This window comes from Salvia splendens, chromosome 4 (assembly GCF_004379255.2).
Source record: "Salvia splendens isolate huo1 chromosome 4, SspV2, whole genome shotgun sequence".
Taxonomy (NCBI): domain Eukaryota; kingdom Viridiplantae; phylum Streptophyta; class Magnoliopsida; order Lamiales; family Lamiaceae; genus Salvia; species Salvia splendens.
The window spans coordinates 21,769,374-21,785,872 of NC_056035.1; the positions used below are offsets into that span (position 1 = coordinate 21,769,374).

Below are 16,499 nucleotides of genomic sequence, written 5' to 3' on the forward strand. Positions count from 1 at the left end.
TTTAAAACTCTTTCTAAATGCACATAAGCAGTTATTGTTACATAGAAATATGTAAATTTTTCTGTCCTTTTGATAATGTTTAGAAGTATATTAGCCCAATTTAAACTCATTCCAGTTCCCAAACCCCAGGATTAGGTATGTGAAAGGTCATTTTGGAATCTGTGATACTTTTTAACTTAACACCTTTTTAAGAACACATTTCTTTAAGTAATTCATTCTACTCTTTCTAGACAGTGTTGTTTACATATTTAGGTGTTTTCAATGAAAAAATTGAAGAGGTCTACAATATTAAAGAGTTGTTCCTATGAAGGATTATCAGCTGAAGTTTCAGGTATGGATTATACCTTTGATATTTTTGATTAGTTTTCTGATATAGCTATCTTTCCTACCTCTTTGTGGCTGTTCCATTGGTTTTCAATGTTCATTATGTCAAAACCAAGTATAAGCACAAGTTTTTGTAATAAAATTTGCATTTTATGTTAATAATCTCAAAGAATCTGTTTTTTTATTATTCTTCTTCTTCATTTGAGGAAATAGAATGCAAATCAACAATTGCAGTCTTTTTATTTTGCCAAAATAGAAAAAGTGTATGATGTGAATCATATATTCCATTGCTGCTTGAAATTTTCTTGGCAAAATCTACAAAATCCCCATAATTTTGTACTGTAAAATAAGTTCAATCCAAAATTTGAATCATTAATATTCCTGTTATCAATTCCTATCATTTTCCACTATTTTTCTAATTTTTTTGGTCAAAATTTGTAAAATTCTGTGTAGGTAACAAATTTGCATCAATCTTGAAAGCTAATATTGAAAATTTTTAGACAAAATTCATAGTCACAGTCTAGATCTCATAAAATAGAGTCTGTCAATAACATCTATCATGCAAATATACCCAGGCAGAGCATAATTCGATTGTAAAATTAGACTTATCTCTTCAGGCAAGCAATCCTAGGGTTTGGGTCTGTTTCTGCAATTTTTTTGGATTTCATCCTTGAATCCCCCGAATTTTTCACTGTTTCTCCGATTATGAGAAATAACTTATGAAAAATGTCAGATTCGTTCCAAATCTTATACCTTTTTTCAAAAAATTTGAAATATATGTAATATACCTGTAATCGAAAGCTAAATCCTTCAATTTGTGTACCATCTGCTAAGATTCATTGAGGTTATGGGTTTCAATCATTCCGTCGTCGATGAGGTTGGCCAAATCGTTGTCGAATGGAAGGAATCGCGTCGAGAATGATTGGATCCGCTTCTAGGGTTTCAGAACGAAAACTGGGGTAGATTAGTTCCAAATGTTAGGATCTTCGTCGGTAAGTGTAGATAGCGTGTGTATTGGCATCGCGATGGCGGCGATTTGGTGGTCGGCACCGGTTTTCCGGCGGGATGAAGTGTAGGTTTCGATTCTAGGGTTTTGTCTACCAAACGGCGCCGACAGTGGAAAGTGAAGAAAAAGGCTTTTATATGCCTGTATAATCTATGGTCTATTTCCTAAGTGTAGTAATTTGATTAGTTAAAGTGTAATTAATTGAATTAATTTGCTACTAATCTAATGCCATATATTTGCGCTGGCTCTTTGGGCCTTTTTAATGTGGAATGGGCCACTTTAATAAATCCGTTTGGGCCATTCATTTTCTATGTTTGAGAATGTTAATTTTTATTAGCCCTTAGTTTATTGGCCTTTATAATTATTATGTAATTATGTAATTATAATTATTATATTTGCATTAAGCCTTAATATTTTAGATGTATTGTATAATTTGGAACGTATGTATTTAGTATTTTTAGTTTGAAATGAGTAAATTTTATGTTTTAAAGAAGATTTTTTTGTATGATGGTCCAATTTAACAAATCCGATTGGGCCACTTTTATTCTTTGTTTGGGTATGTGTTTTAATTTTTATTGGAGTATTTATTAGTGTATTGACATTTATAATTATTGTGTAATTTTAATTAATTTTTTTTTATTTAAACTATAATATTTTAAAATTATTATTTATTTTGCAATGTATGTATTTAGTATATTATTTTAATATGAATAGATTATGTCTTTGTGAAGTTATTTTATTCATAATATGATTTAAAAGAATATGGATTAGTTTTCATCATTTTTGTTAAAGTATATGACATATTTTTTATTATTCAAGTTTTTTATTTATTACGGAGTATATTCGAAGAATAATATGACACTTCTTTTTTATTCAAATTTTTTTCTATTTAAGGAGTATTTTCTAAAACCTTATAAGAATATCTTGGTATTAGTTAGAGTTTTGTTTGAACTTTTATATAATTTTTTTATAGTTAATAGGAATAATTTGGTTTGTATGTATACATAATAGTAGTCTAATTTTGTACTCCCTCCGTCCCCGAATAAGAGTCGCTAATTTCCTTTTCGGGATGTCCCCCATTAAGAGTCACTCTACCACTTACCATTTTTGGACATCAAAATTACCCTTAATGTTTAGCAAAATTTACAAAGAATGCCATTATTTACACTAAAAAAAAAGAAAATGCAACCCCTCATTCTCGATTAAACTCACTCACTCTCGACCCTCTCTCACTGTCGACCCTCTCTCATGAATCCTCTCCCCCTCCTGGATTCATCGACGACGTGAGCTCCGCCAGGCCTCCAGCTGCTCCGATCTCAACACCACCTCCTTCATCCGCCGCTTGATCCTCGCCGAGAAGCCGAATCTCATCGTCTTCACCGGTCTGTTACTTAATTAACCCTTGCTGCTTTTGATTTTGCCGACAGATTTGCTGAAATTAGCTGTTGGTTGCAGGGGATAACATATTCGGATTCGATGCGAGCGACGCGGTGAAGTGAATGAACCAGGCGTTTGGTCCTACAGTTAACTCCGGCATCCCGTGGGCGGCGGTGCTGGGGAATCACGACCAGGAGTCGACTCTGTCGAGGGAAGGTGTGATGACGCATATAGTGGGGATGGAGAACACGCTGTCACAGCTGAATCCAGGCGGAGCTCACGTCGTCGATGGAATGAAATTGGCTTTTTCCCTCTCTATTTTTGGGAGGAGTTTGAATTTGTGACATTGTTTTTTGATTTAATTTGCAATTACAGTGCAACTTGCTGATGTGAAATTAGAGTGCAAGTTAACAGTGAATTTGTGAGTGGTTTTCGATTCAATTTTTGGCATGAAATTGGATTTTGCACCTTTTTTTCATTTAATTTTGGTAAGACAAATTTAATTATGGAATTTAGTTAATCACTACACCATTAAATTTAATTGAATTGATTGAGGCAGTGAATCTGCATTTGTAAAATTAAAATTGAACATTGAATTGATTTAATTAAATTTATTATACCAAAAGTCAAAGAGGTCCCACATTTCACTACCTACCTCCATTTACTGCACCAACTATTCAAACACTTCCTTAAAACCCGTGCCGAGTCAAACAACGACTCCTAATCGGGGACGGAGGGAGTACTTTTTAGAATATGTTGGTATTGCTTAGAGTCTACTTTAAACTATTTTATAAAAAAATTTTATAGTTAATTATAATAGTTTGGTGTTTCTATATACTTAATAGAAGTATTTGTTAAATTATTTTTTGTTTAATTCAATTGTACAAGATATTTGTGTTTTTGAATTTACGTATTTAGTATTTGTAGTTTATAATGAGTAAATTATGTATTTACTAAATAAGGAGTACTTTTTAAAACCTTTTAAGAATAACTTGGTATTGCTTAGAGCTTTTTTTGTACTATTTTATAAATATTTCATAGTTATTAAGAATAATATCGTTTATATATATCAATGATAGAAGTGGGCCCATCTGGTGCCAGGCCTGGTTGGTTTTGGGATGGGCTATAGGGCACAGTTTCATTTATTTCATATACAAATATAAATGGTAATTGTTGATATTAATACTAACATCAGGTAGTATAGCTCATACTTAGAAAGAGCAATGTCAATAGAAAAGCCTTCAATTTTCAAAATTTTTGCCACCTTGGATCTCACAAAGCAACTGGAAAGCCATTATTATAATTAAGTATATATATATACATATATTGATCGATCAGTTGTTAAATATATTTTTTTTGAGCAATTACTAAATAAGGAGTGTTTTGTAATATATTTTCTGCTTAAAATAAAAAATGTTAATAAAAACAAACCCGACCATTATTTTGAGCAATCATCTCTAAAAATATATTTTTTGTCAGGGGCATGCTCGTGGGCTAATAAGAAAAATTTTGTTTCTAATGATACTTAATAGAATAGTTTTTGAATTCTTTTTCGTTTATTCAATTGTACTAAATATTTTTTTTGAAGCATGTGTTGGTGGATCCGTTGAAAGTCCTATTATTATAAGTGATGTTGTACCAGTTAAACGGAATATATCTCTTATGAAAGGGAGCATTATTGTTTCGTCTCCGTTGTATCAATGTGGAGGTAATCTTTTATCACTATTGAGATGGAATTTTATTAATTTAATGTTTGCGTAAGATTACGAAGTGGGTATACTACATTGATAACTATTTTTATTGTTATTTTTTTAATATTATTATATTAACCATTAATTAAAATTATTATATTTAACCAATTATTTGATCATAGCGCTTTTTAGTTTTTGTTTTTTATATTCATTTGTAAATGTGTTAATAAAAATACTAATAAACTGATTTTTAATGTTTAACTGTAGATTATTGGGATATTGGTGACGCATTGTTCTCATGTTCGCATTGTGGTGCGTAGTTTTGGTACGAGGAACGTCTTGGAAAACCGAATAAACCGAAGAGTCCGAGATATTCCCTTTGTTGTATGAATGGGAATATTGAGATTCCTCTAATGATCAGACCACCTGATGTTTTATTGCATTTGATGTTCTTTAACGATGCCAAAAGTAACCACTTCTTGAAAAACATTTGTTCATATAATTCTATGTTTTGTTTTACTTCTTTAGGAGGTAAAATTGATAATAGTGTGAACACCGGTCGTTCTCCTCCTGTTTTTCGATTACACGGTCAAAATTACCACTTAATTGGTAGTATGCTCCCGTTGCATGGTGAACTTCCCAAGTTTGCTCAATTGTATATATATGATACAGATAATGAGATCAATAATAGAACTGTCTCAGTGAGGTATGTCTTTTTATTTAAATGAATTCTGCGTTAAATTTTAGTTAATTTTTTTATATTGTATTTTGATGTAGTTATTATTTTTTCAGGGATAGAGATGATGCTAATAATCTTCATTCTGATATTGTATGTGACCTACAATTTATTTTGGATGAGTATAATGTGTTGGTGAAGTCTTTTCGTTTGGCTAAAGAAATGATCAATCAAGATAATCCACCAAATGTGAAATTGAGATTGCTTGGTAAAAGAGGTAGGGATGGAAGGACTTATAACCTACCTTCTGTTTTTGAGGTATCCATGCTTGTGGTTGGCGATTTTGACCACGCATTGGGTGATAGAGACATTATTGTTGAAAAACGGTCAGGAAAGCTTTAAAGGATTGGTGAACTTCATCCTTCTTATCTTGCATTACAATATCCGTTGTTGTTCCCATATGGGGAGGATGGATATACAGAATTTATAGGTTTTTCTGATTCTTCCACCTCCGTATCGAGCAATAGAAAGAGAGTTAGCCCTAAAGAGTTTTTTTCGTACCACATGCATGATAGAGTTGCTGAGTGTTCTATTATTATGTGTTCGAGGCGATTGTATCAACAATTTATTGTGGATGCGTACACTATGTGTAACACCCCGATTTTTTCTACCATTTTTATTGTGTTTTTGAAAGGACCGTTGTTTGTGCACTTGAAAATTTTTCGACCTTGTTTCTTTTGTCAAGAGAAGAATTTTACTTTTTGAGCCAAACAATTATTCTTTCCTAGCCCAATTCCAAACTCAATTGTTATGAGCCCAAAACACATTTTATTTATTTCTTTTGAGCCCAGTTTTGAGAAGCCCAAAAATCAATTATTTATTCCAAATTTGCAGTCAACTACTCGGTCAAATATATTTCTCCCAAATCCCATTACCAAACGATTTACCCATACCTCCATCTTCCCTAAAATCTCTCCAACCACCAAATCCATCAATATCTATCGGTTTTGCCTATATATATCCAATCAATCCCACGATCTTTCTACACATAAATTCAATCCATTCCAAGAAAAAAAAACAGAGAGTTAGAAATTTAGAGAAAGAGAGGGAGAAGAGAAACGAAGTTTGGGAGAGAAAGATCAATTGGGAAGAGATTGGCGCTGAAGCGGGCTGAAGAAGCTCCGACAGTGCAGCGGCGACGAGTTGTCGGCAACAGCAACTACGACTCACGGCACTGCTGCAATGCAAGAGAGAAAAGAGGAAAGGCGAGTGACAGCGTCCCGGCGAAGAGAGATAAGTCAGCAGCGGCTATTATTCCTAACAGTCATGGCAACAGCGGAATGCCGCTGGGCTAAGGAGCTGGAGGCAGCGGCGATGAGCAGTTGGGTTGGGCGGGACCGAGAGAGTAGCGGTGAGAAGAAGCGAGGGAGAAAAGAAAATTGCTGCTCAAATCTGGAGATTTGTTCCTCTAAATGTTAAGATAGAAGAAATGGAAACAGAAAGAGAGGTGGAAGAGAGAAGAAGAAGGAAAAGAATTTGGAAACTTCAAATCCCCTCTTTGGATTTCACGTGAGATGAGAAAAAGTTGAAGAAACTATGTGCCTTGTTTATTTAAATGTTTATGTGAATTAATTTATAGATATGGGCCTATTGTTTTTAGTAAAGGAGATGATTGGAGTTAATCTAGTCTTTGGGCCGTATTAATAAAATGGAAGATTGGGCCGGGGTACATTAAATCAATGGGCGCCTTCACACACGTTTTCGAGAATGCAAGATAAGATTTTATGCAGACGAGGTGGGCTTTCTTTTTAAATAAGGGTTATGCCCTAAGTATATTTTTATGTGAAAATGTTGTGAATATTTGTCATGCCTTGTTTTGTTTTATCTATGGAACCTATCTGATGTGGCTTTTGTCATCTATGGATAATCGAATTCGGGTCTGACTAGGGAGTGAGTCCCTAGTCAGGCTAGTGTGCACCAATGGGGATCGTGAGCCATCTTTTGGGTCGGCCGGTCTAGTGACTTGGAATGTGGCCACATTCCTTGTCATCAATGGATCAGATATGGTAGATAGCTATGGGAAAATGGTTGATCAACCGAATTTTTACAATGGAAATGATTTTAGTGTCTCGGGAATTTCTAAAGTTAAAACCCCGAGGTCACTCAATGGTGGCATAATAAATACTTTTTATAAATTGTTTTCGGCATGAGTCCACTGAGTGCATCAAGTACTCAGCCCTACATTTCTTTTAAAAATTTGCAGGTTGAGCGTGACGAGTGCGGTGGGTGTTGAGCAAGACCGTTGAAGAAATTTAAGTGTTTAGAATGTGTCATGTCTTCACACGTGGCATATTCCTTCTCTCAAATGCTTCCGCTGAGTAGTTGTCCTTCTTTTGAGTTCTTGTATCGCTGAGATAATATTCATTTTTGAGTTGTTGATTGTTGAGATACTCTGATTTTATTCGAGCTATTCCCATTTGTTTCGAGCTATGGTCGAGTTATGTTGTTTTTCCCTTTCTTCCCGCTTCTTTAATCCTCCCCTAGTCGCGATCAACCGTGTTTTCTATCCTTAAAAAATGCGGGCGTGACACTATGATTGAATTTGTGCGATTAACGTTTGTTTGAATGCAACAGAAGAAATTGCGTGCTGAAATCTACAGCGGGTTAGAGGATGTCGTTCTACGTGGTGAAACCGATAGTTCCAGACATGGAAAACGTGTTATATTGCCTTCCAGTTTTGTTGGTAGTGCCCGGTATATGATTCAAAATTATCAAGATGCGATGGCTATATGTAGATGGATTGGATATCCAAATCTTGTTATAACATTTACCTGCAATCCTAAGTGGCCTGAGATTCAAAGCTTTGTTGGGTCGAGGGGTCTAAAATCAGATGATCGCCCTGATATCGTCAGTAGGATGTTTAAAGTGAAGTTGGATGGTTTCATAAGGGATGTTCAGACTAGGAAAATATTTAGAACCGTTAAAGCATGTTCATTTTTATATTTTTTAATTTCACTTTAAAGATGAATTTATGGATTTTATTTTATAATTTAACTATATTCTTTATATTTTTTGTGATGGAGTTATTTACACCATTGAGTATGGATTTCCTCAAGCATATATTTTGCTTTTTTTAAGCAATGAGGATAAGCAACCTCATCCACGATGCATTGATGAAAGTATATCTGCTAAAATTCATGATCCATTGATTGATCCTTATTATTATGAGTGCGTTAAAGAACTTATGATGCATGGTCCGTGTGGTGTGGTTCGAAAATCATCTCATTGCATGTGTGATGGACGTTGTACTAAGTATTATCCGAAGAAATTTGTTTCTGATACAGTATTTGATGATGATGGTTATCCCATTTACAGTCGTAGGGATAATGGTCGGGTTGTGTTGAAGGATGGTGTTTGTTTGGATAACAGATATGTTATGCCTCACAATCATTTTCTCCTTGTGAAATATGGTGGTCATATTAATGTTGAGTGGTGCAATCAGTCGCGTTCAATCAAGTATTTGTTCAAATAGGTACATAAGGGTTATGATAGGGTGACGACATCTTTTTTCCAATCTGGTGTTGATGGTGCTGAGAGGAATCTGGATGAAGTTAGTTTGTATTATGATTGTAGATATGTATCTGCACGTGAAGCTGCTTGGAGAATTTTTGGATTTGAAATTCAATACAAGGATCCTTCGGTTGAACGGTTGAGTTTTCATCTCCCTAATGAACAGCATGTCATTTTTTATGAAGCCGATTCTTTGGATAACATCTTCAATCGTAGGACTATTCATGAGAGTAAGTTCTTAGGTTGGATGGAGCCAAATAAGGTATATTCTGAAGGGAGAAATTTGACATATGGTGAATTTCCAACCAAGTTTGTGTGGAGGAAGGATCATTGGCAACCTTGAAAACAATGTTATTCGGTTGGGAGGTTGTTTTATGTTGCTCCTGGATCTGGTGATATGTATTACCGTTGAATGTCGTTAAGGGAGCTACATATTATGAGGATCTTAGATGTGTTAATGATGTTCAGTATGACACATTTAGAGATGCATGCTATGCTTTAGGATTGTTGGATGACGATAAGGAATATATTGATGGAATTGTTGAGGCTTCTTTTTGGTCATCTGCGCATTCACTGAGATTGCTATTTGTAAGTCTGTTGTCATCAGAATCTGTATCTCGACCGGATGTTTTATGGCAAAAGTGTTGGAAACATTTATGTGATGATGTTGTTTATAATCAAAGAAAGTTAAGGAATCTACCATGTATTTCTGAACTAAAATATTTTTGTTGTATTTTTTAAACATTTTTGTTTTATATACAAAATATTACATACATATTTTTTGTTCTCCAGATTTGGTGCTGAGTGATGATGAAGTTCATAATATTGTGTTGGCCGACATTGAGAAATTGCTACTGAACGTTGGTAAAAGTTTTCATGACTACCATGGTATGTCGTATCCAGAACTGCAGTATTTTGAATCATTTTAGAAAACTTTGATTAGCGATGAGTTGTCTTATGATCGTGAAGCTTTAGGGAGAGAACACTTGGAATTTCTATCAAAGTTCACGGATAAGCAACTTAATGTTCATGATACCATAATATCGTCTGTGAATTCGACTGAAGGAAAAATGTTTTTTATTTATGGTTATGAAGGTACTGGAAAAGCATTCATTTGGAGGTCTTTTTCAGCAGGGATTCGTTCGACATGAGGTATTGTGTTAAATGTGGCGTCCAGTGGCATAGCTTCTTTATTGTTACCTGGGGGTAGAATAGCTCACTCACGCTTTAAGATTCCTATCAATGTTAATAAAGATTCTATGTGCAATATAAAACAAGGATCTGATATTGCTGAGCTTATCATAAGGTTGAAACTTGTCATATGGGATGAAGCACTGATGATTCATAAGCATTGCATAAAAGCCGTTGATAGGAATTTTAGAGATATTCTTCGTGTGTGTAGTGAGTCCAGTATGCACAAACCATTTTGTGGAAAAACTATAGTTTTTGGTGGTGATTTTATATAAATTTTGCATGTTGTGCTTGAAGGAAGTCGGCAGAATGTTGTGAATGTCACCATTAACTCATCATATCTTTGGAGTAGTTGTACAGTTTTGAGGTTGACTAGGAACATGAGACTGTTGAGTGTCGAATCTTCTGTTGAAGCTTCTAAGTTGAAGGAATTTTCATCTTGGGTTGCTTCTGTAGGTGATGGAGTTGTTGGTGGTCCGAATGATGGTGAAGTCGTTATAGATCTTCCTTCTGACATTGTTCTGTCAAATTCTGGAGATCCTTTTAAAACCATTGTTGAAAGAATATACCCTTCCTATATGGATCCAGAAGAGTTGAGCAATTGTTTGCATGATCGTGCTATACTTTCTCCCACGCTTGATGTTGTTGATGAGGTTAACCAATTCATGATTTCGGTGGACCAGTCTCCAGGGCTGGTATATTTGAGCTCTGATAGCATTTCAAATTCAGATTCCACTTCGAATGGTTCTGTTGAGATTCATTTTGTTGAATTTCTGAATAGTTTGAAATGTTCGAGTACCCCTAATCATGAATTGATGTTGAAAGTTGGAACTCTTGTGGTGTTGTTAAGAAACATAGATCATTCTAATGGTTTGTGAAATGGCACTAGATTGATCATTACCCTTTTAGGTGATTATGTTTTGGAGGCGCGTGTCTTGGGGGGTCATAATATTGGTGATAAGGTTCTGATTCTGCGCATGTCATTGATACCGTCTGATCCAAGGCTACCTTTCAAATTCCAACGACGCCAATTTCCTCTGGCTGTGTCATATGCAATGACCATTAATAAAAGTCAAGGCCATTCATTGTCCCATGTTGGATTATTTTTGAAAAAATCGGTCTTCAGTCATGGATAACTTTATGTTGCTATATCTAGAGTCACAAGTCGTGAAGGATTGAAAATTTTAGTTTGTGGGGATGAGATTGACAGTAGAAGTGATTCTACTCTTAATGTTGTATACAAAGAAGTCTTTCAAAATGTATGAATTACTTGTGTTAGAGAGATATTTGTAACGTTTTTGTTAAGAAGATGTTTGAATTCTATGTGTTGTTGTTTGAATTTATAATGAAGTATTTAATTTAGTTTAGTGTTTAGTATTTATCTATCTGTTGTTTGTATATCCTATTATATTTCTATTTCTTTCCCTCGTATCTTTCTGTTATAGTGGATCGATAGATTAATAGATGTAGTAATAAGAGTATGATTTTGAAATGTTAATAATCATATTTATACAATACTTCAATAGTTTTTATTGATGAATTTCAAAAAATTCAACAATATTTTATTTTAAAAAAAACATATTTTATTTTTTCCTGAAGATAATTTGGCCCGTGCATAGCACGGGTGGTAAAACTAGTTATTATAAATACAATAGGACTAGAGCATCTAACCATTTACACTAAACTCAAACCTATTTTAGTGTAAATGTTACACCAAATATGATTTTACTCCAATTATTTACACTAAATTGAAACTTAAAAGAATATTCTTTACATTATGCCTTTTTTACTCACAAAATTTGAAAAAGTTTTTTATTTTGGTTTAGTGTAAACCTAAAGATATGTATTTTTCACTTAAAATCCAAAAATGGGATTGATTTTTGAGTACTATTGTAACTAATTACCTATCTTATTTTAAGTTTTAGTGTACCATTGGAGATGGTGCTAAGAGTACCGCGCATTTGTATTATTATCCGACCCAACCTACAGCTTTAAATATTAGAAACTAACCGAAATAACTTATCGGGAAAGTTGTGATAAAAAACATGCTTGTGTTTAAAGGAATTTTTATGAGTAGAGGTGATTTAGTGGCAGATCTTCGCAGTAGACTATGATGATTCGGGCTGAGTTGCACCAAAGGCTTTGAGAGCATCCACAGTGGGGCGCTCTAAAGCTCGCCCTATATACCGACATGTCAGCATTTTATCCTTCTCCTCTTCCACCTGCAGTGGGGCGTCCTAAGGCGCGCCCTAAGCATTTTATTATTGTTTTGTTAATTAATTTAAATGTTTTCAAATATATAAATTCAAACTTAGAAAACACACAACGATTAACTAAGAACGACAAAAAATTCATTGATTATAAAAAAAAGTTACACGGGTTAGAAATAAAAAAAAAATTGACTATCCTAAAAAGCCCCAACTTCCGGCTCAACTCATCGATCAACCTCTGGAGGAATTCGGCTCTGGCCGGATCCGTACACTTCATAAGGGCGTTGTGCGTATCCAACAATGGGCTACTAGGACTTGAGTATCCACCGGAATCCATTTTATAGCGTAATTTGAGAGTTTAAAAGTTAATCGAAAAGTTACAAATGAAAAGTGAAGTTGGAGTATATATATAACAAAATTTTCGAATTAAAAAAAAAAAAAAAAAACTAAAACGCGTTGCATCGTCCGCACCATCGTCCGCGTCGCCCACAGTGGGCAGACGATGCCCTATCGTCCGCGCTTCGTCCGCGGACTAAGCGTCGGGCGCGGACGACGCATCATCTGTAGTCTGCGGAGCCATAATGGCGGACGATAGCGCGCCCGATCTATCATCCGCCCCACTGTGGATGGCCTGAAGAAGATACAGCGGTTTCAAATATTCATGGAGTTTTTCCGTTTAGAATAGGAGAACTTTGGTTAACCAAAATAGTAACATAAAATATGAAGAATTCTTCAACTGTTATACATTATAAGTCTCAAGTAATATATATTCTTAGATGAAAATCAAAATGAATAATTTTACCAGAAGACAATACTAGATTTACAAACACGCAGTCCAGGGGGAGAAGAGAGCCGCAAAGTTCAATCGACACACTTAAACGCAGAATTACAACAAGAAAATGTACAAGCATTTGAAGCGCCGCAATTAGAAGAAACTGTTGTATTGACTAGTGAGAGAGTCCTTTAGATTGGAATAGAGGCCGAACAGAGAATATTGACGGAGGTTCTTAACCTCATACCACGAGTTGAAAACTGATTCGTGCTTGTCTGTGCCAGAGAACGCCACTTGAATCCCGATGCTGCAATCTACAGCTCCTCCTCTGTTCTTGCAGCTGTTAGTTCTGATGGCACAGTCTTGATTGTTGAGGCAGACGAAGTTCGATTTTACTGAGCATGAAGCGCAGCCATCTCTTTTCCAGTACAAGTTTTGAAGCCTCCCCTTTTTAAATTCGTGAACCTGCAGTGTCACGATTATAGCCAGCTTAGACATGGGGATATACAATCCTAAGGGAAGGCAACTGTGCTGCAAAAGTTAACTTCTTACCAGAGTGAAACTGGTCACGATATATGAAGTATTCGCAACAAAGGCAGGAATGGACCTTGCAGCATACTTTCGGCCAGCAAATGCTACCATATAACCACCTACAGAATCCTGGTGAGGATAGAACAAAAATATTATAACAGATTTTAAATCACGCTAACCTGCTAGAAGTCCAGTATCGAAAGATCTATGGCAGATTAGATTAATAAAAATACTCCAATATCGTAATAATTTATTTTAAAAAGCACACTCCAGATATCTTAAACACCATTGCTTGGGAACAAGATTATAGAAAAGCTTTGGTGAAAGCTTTAAGAAGTACGTTCATTTTAGATGCAGTTAATTCAACAGCATCACAAAAAACCTAAATAAGAATGTACTCTGAGTAAACTTATATTGTACAAAATACCCTTTGGTATGCTGTTCATAAGTAACATACGAGCATAAAAAATTGATGAATATGATAGTACTGAGACAACTTTATCTTTCATTTACTCGATCAATCTATCGATATAATCAGAAATACGTTAATATGATGCATAAATCAGAATTCAGTTACCTAACTGAAAACTAGCAGTTTTAGGATCATTGGGAAGATGGTAACCTAATGGTTCCTATCTTGATTAGGTGCAGTAGTGTAGTTTTCTGTAACAGAAACTCAATAATTAATACACAGTTGCAAGCGCATACTTAAGAAGCCTTTGTACTGCCATCTTTCTGATTAAATTTTACATGAAACCAGGTAGGTACTATAAAATTCTGAAACTAGGTTCATTACGAAGTGCACAACCATATCTTGACCTCATGGCTTCATCAATTTCAGAAACTGCAGTATTATAAGTTGTAGACATAAAGTAGGCTTCTCAACATAGTGGAGCTAATGCAGATGATGTAAAAGAAACTAACAAGTAGCAGATAATTGATGGTCTTAGTCATAGTAAATCACTCAAACCACTAAAGTTGGATGCAACACAAACTGCACCATGTAGGCACTAGGTAGGTAACGAACTGTTTCTAGAGGATACGAAAAAAAATCAAAAACTACTACCAAGTAAATCAAAATATTTGGAGCTATGAAGGTCAGGGCCCACAAAACTAGGTTTTTCCTTTACACGGTAAAATGACCAATTAATACAAAGTCCGAGGTATGAAAAAAGTTGAGGGCTAATATTGGACTCCTAAAACCAAATTAGATTTCTAGCACTACATAGTCACTCGACCATCTCTTACGACAAGTTAAAGATCATAAGATAAGTGTTCAAAACTCGGGGAAATTTGTTACAGGTTTAGTATGAATTCTTTTTCTACCTCTACCATTCAGATAAACAAAATAAACATGAGTCGGAAATAAACATCAGTTCCAGTCCCCTTTAATAGTACCAAAAATCATATCAAGTATACTCACCAAATTTTACATACGAGTGAGATATCAAAATCCTATTATATGTATAAAGGCATATGCATATACAAATATCCGACACAGTAGCACTCCATGTCTCATTAATTAGGTCACACTGAACATTTCCTTCCTCCGACCAAAGCATACATAGTTTTTACAAGGCATCGGTTCCAAATCTGATTACACCCACATAAAACCCATCTTGTATGTTATTACTGCAAAGTTTCTCTAAAGAAGACATGTATGTGACATATTACCCGCTGTCATAGGGTAGAGTTTCTCTAAACCATCATCAATTTTATATTCCAATCAGTAATGTATATTTTTTTCCGTGATGAAGGCCTAGATGGATACACAAATGCCAATAACGAAGAATCCGCTTTTTTTCAATTATCATCATCAATCTAACAACTTCCAATTCCCCAACGGTAATGCGAGTAAAAGAGATGATATAAGACCAATTTCCCAAGCCAGAAGAGTAAACCAAACAAGGAAAATCGAAATAATTGGGCGAGATAAAATCGTGCTATGATTCGACTAATTCTACATCCAAATCACAAGTGAGTTAATAGTACCGGGAAGAAGCTGGAGGTGTTGACTGTGAGGAGCGAGATCTCATCCACTTTCGGGCGGAAAACCGCGAGCTGAGCGCTGGAGGAAAGCCCGAGGCGGCGGTCGCAGGGAGACAACTGGACAGAGGTGTTGAAGAAGAAGGAGTTTCTGGAGGAGAAGGCGATTCCGAAGGTGAAGCCATCGGATCTCTGCACCGCCGCATCGCCGCACGGTGAGAACACGCGGTTCGTGTCGCTACTCGATTCGCACAGCCAGATTGTGCTGAATACAGCTACGAGCAGAGCAAGCGATCGCCTGGGAATCGCCATGTTCGAATTGGGGAAGCGATTCAACTATACCAGGTGAGCTGTGAATTTGCTATGATTGTGATTTGGGGTTTTTGTTTTGGACTGATAATTAGAAAAAAAAAAATAGAGGTCGAATAGCAGTTCAGTCCTTCAACAATGTATATATCTCAATTAAGGCATCAAAATTATCAACAGCGCGTTTTAGACAGCCAATTTTTATTAAGAGATAACCGCGTCCCTGTTTTGATATCTAAACTTTATCATAATATCAAACGCAATTTCTGTTTTCTAAAAAATATCCCTACAATTAATCCTGTTTAATTGATATGAATTGTGATATACGAAAATAATCTGATTCCAATTATTAAAATCATGGTTTTGGTTCAATGATAAAAAGTAGAAAAAGTAATATGATTCCTAAAAATAAAATAGTTGGGTCAAATTACCATATTTTGGTTCTCCCGACTTCAGTAAAACCCAGTCTATCTTTTATGTGAACTTAAATATTTTAAGAGATACGGAAAAATACTCTTCTCTTCTGTTCGGAAAAAATATCAAAATTTAAATTCTATATTTGATTTAAATACTAAAAAAATACAATAATTGATTTATTATATACAAGTGTTGAAACATATGCCATATTATCACCTTTATACTAACAATAATGCTAATTTTATTATGATAACTTCAATATATTTTGTTAATATAAAATTATAATTTTATTTATTCATGATAATCTAATAAATTAGAAAATGTACAAACACAATATTATCGATTGCATTTAATTAATATAGATATCAAAATAAGCTACGAATAATCACTAAAAAGAAATAACAATAGATAAAGTTAAAATTGATTTCATTCTAATAAATTA

General features: G+C 34.8%; 1 protein-coding gene across 1 annotated transcript; it reads right to left on the minus strand.

Annotated features, from left to right (window-relative positions):
* Window positions 1-12,741: 12,741 nt before the first annotated feature.
* On the minus strand, window positions 12,742-15,732 carry LOC121799281. Its single transcript, XM_042198602.1, has 3 exons — window positions 15,341-15,732; window positions 13,370-13,477; window positions 12,742-13,282 (listed from the first exon to the last, which is right to left on the minus strand). Exons 1-3 carry the CDS (start codon window positions 15,644-15,646, stop codon window positions 12,971-12,973), a joined length of 726 nt encoding a protein of 241 aa, XP_042054536.1. The 5' UTR covers window positions 15,647-15,732; the 3' UTR covers window positions 12,742-12,970.
* Between the last annotated feature and the right edge of the window lie 767 nt (window positions 15,733-16,499).

Excerpts from the sequence above, each read along its gene's own strand:
- LOC121799281 (XM_042198602.1), bottom strand. The coding sequence starts at position 15,646 with ATGGCGATTCCCAGGCGATCGCTTGCTCTGCTCGTAGCTGTATTCAGC. Across the intron at positions 13,478-15,340 it reads ACACCTCCAGCTTCTTCCCG|GATTCTGTAGGTGGTTATAT; the intron begins GTACTATTAACT and ends TATCCTCACCAG. Across the intron at positions 13,283-13,369 it reads TCGTGACCAGTTTCACTCTG|GTTCACGAATTTAAAAAGGG; the intron begins GTAAGAAGTTAA and ends GTGACACTGCAG.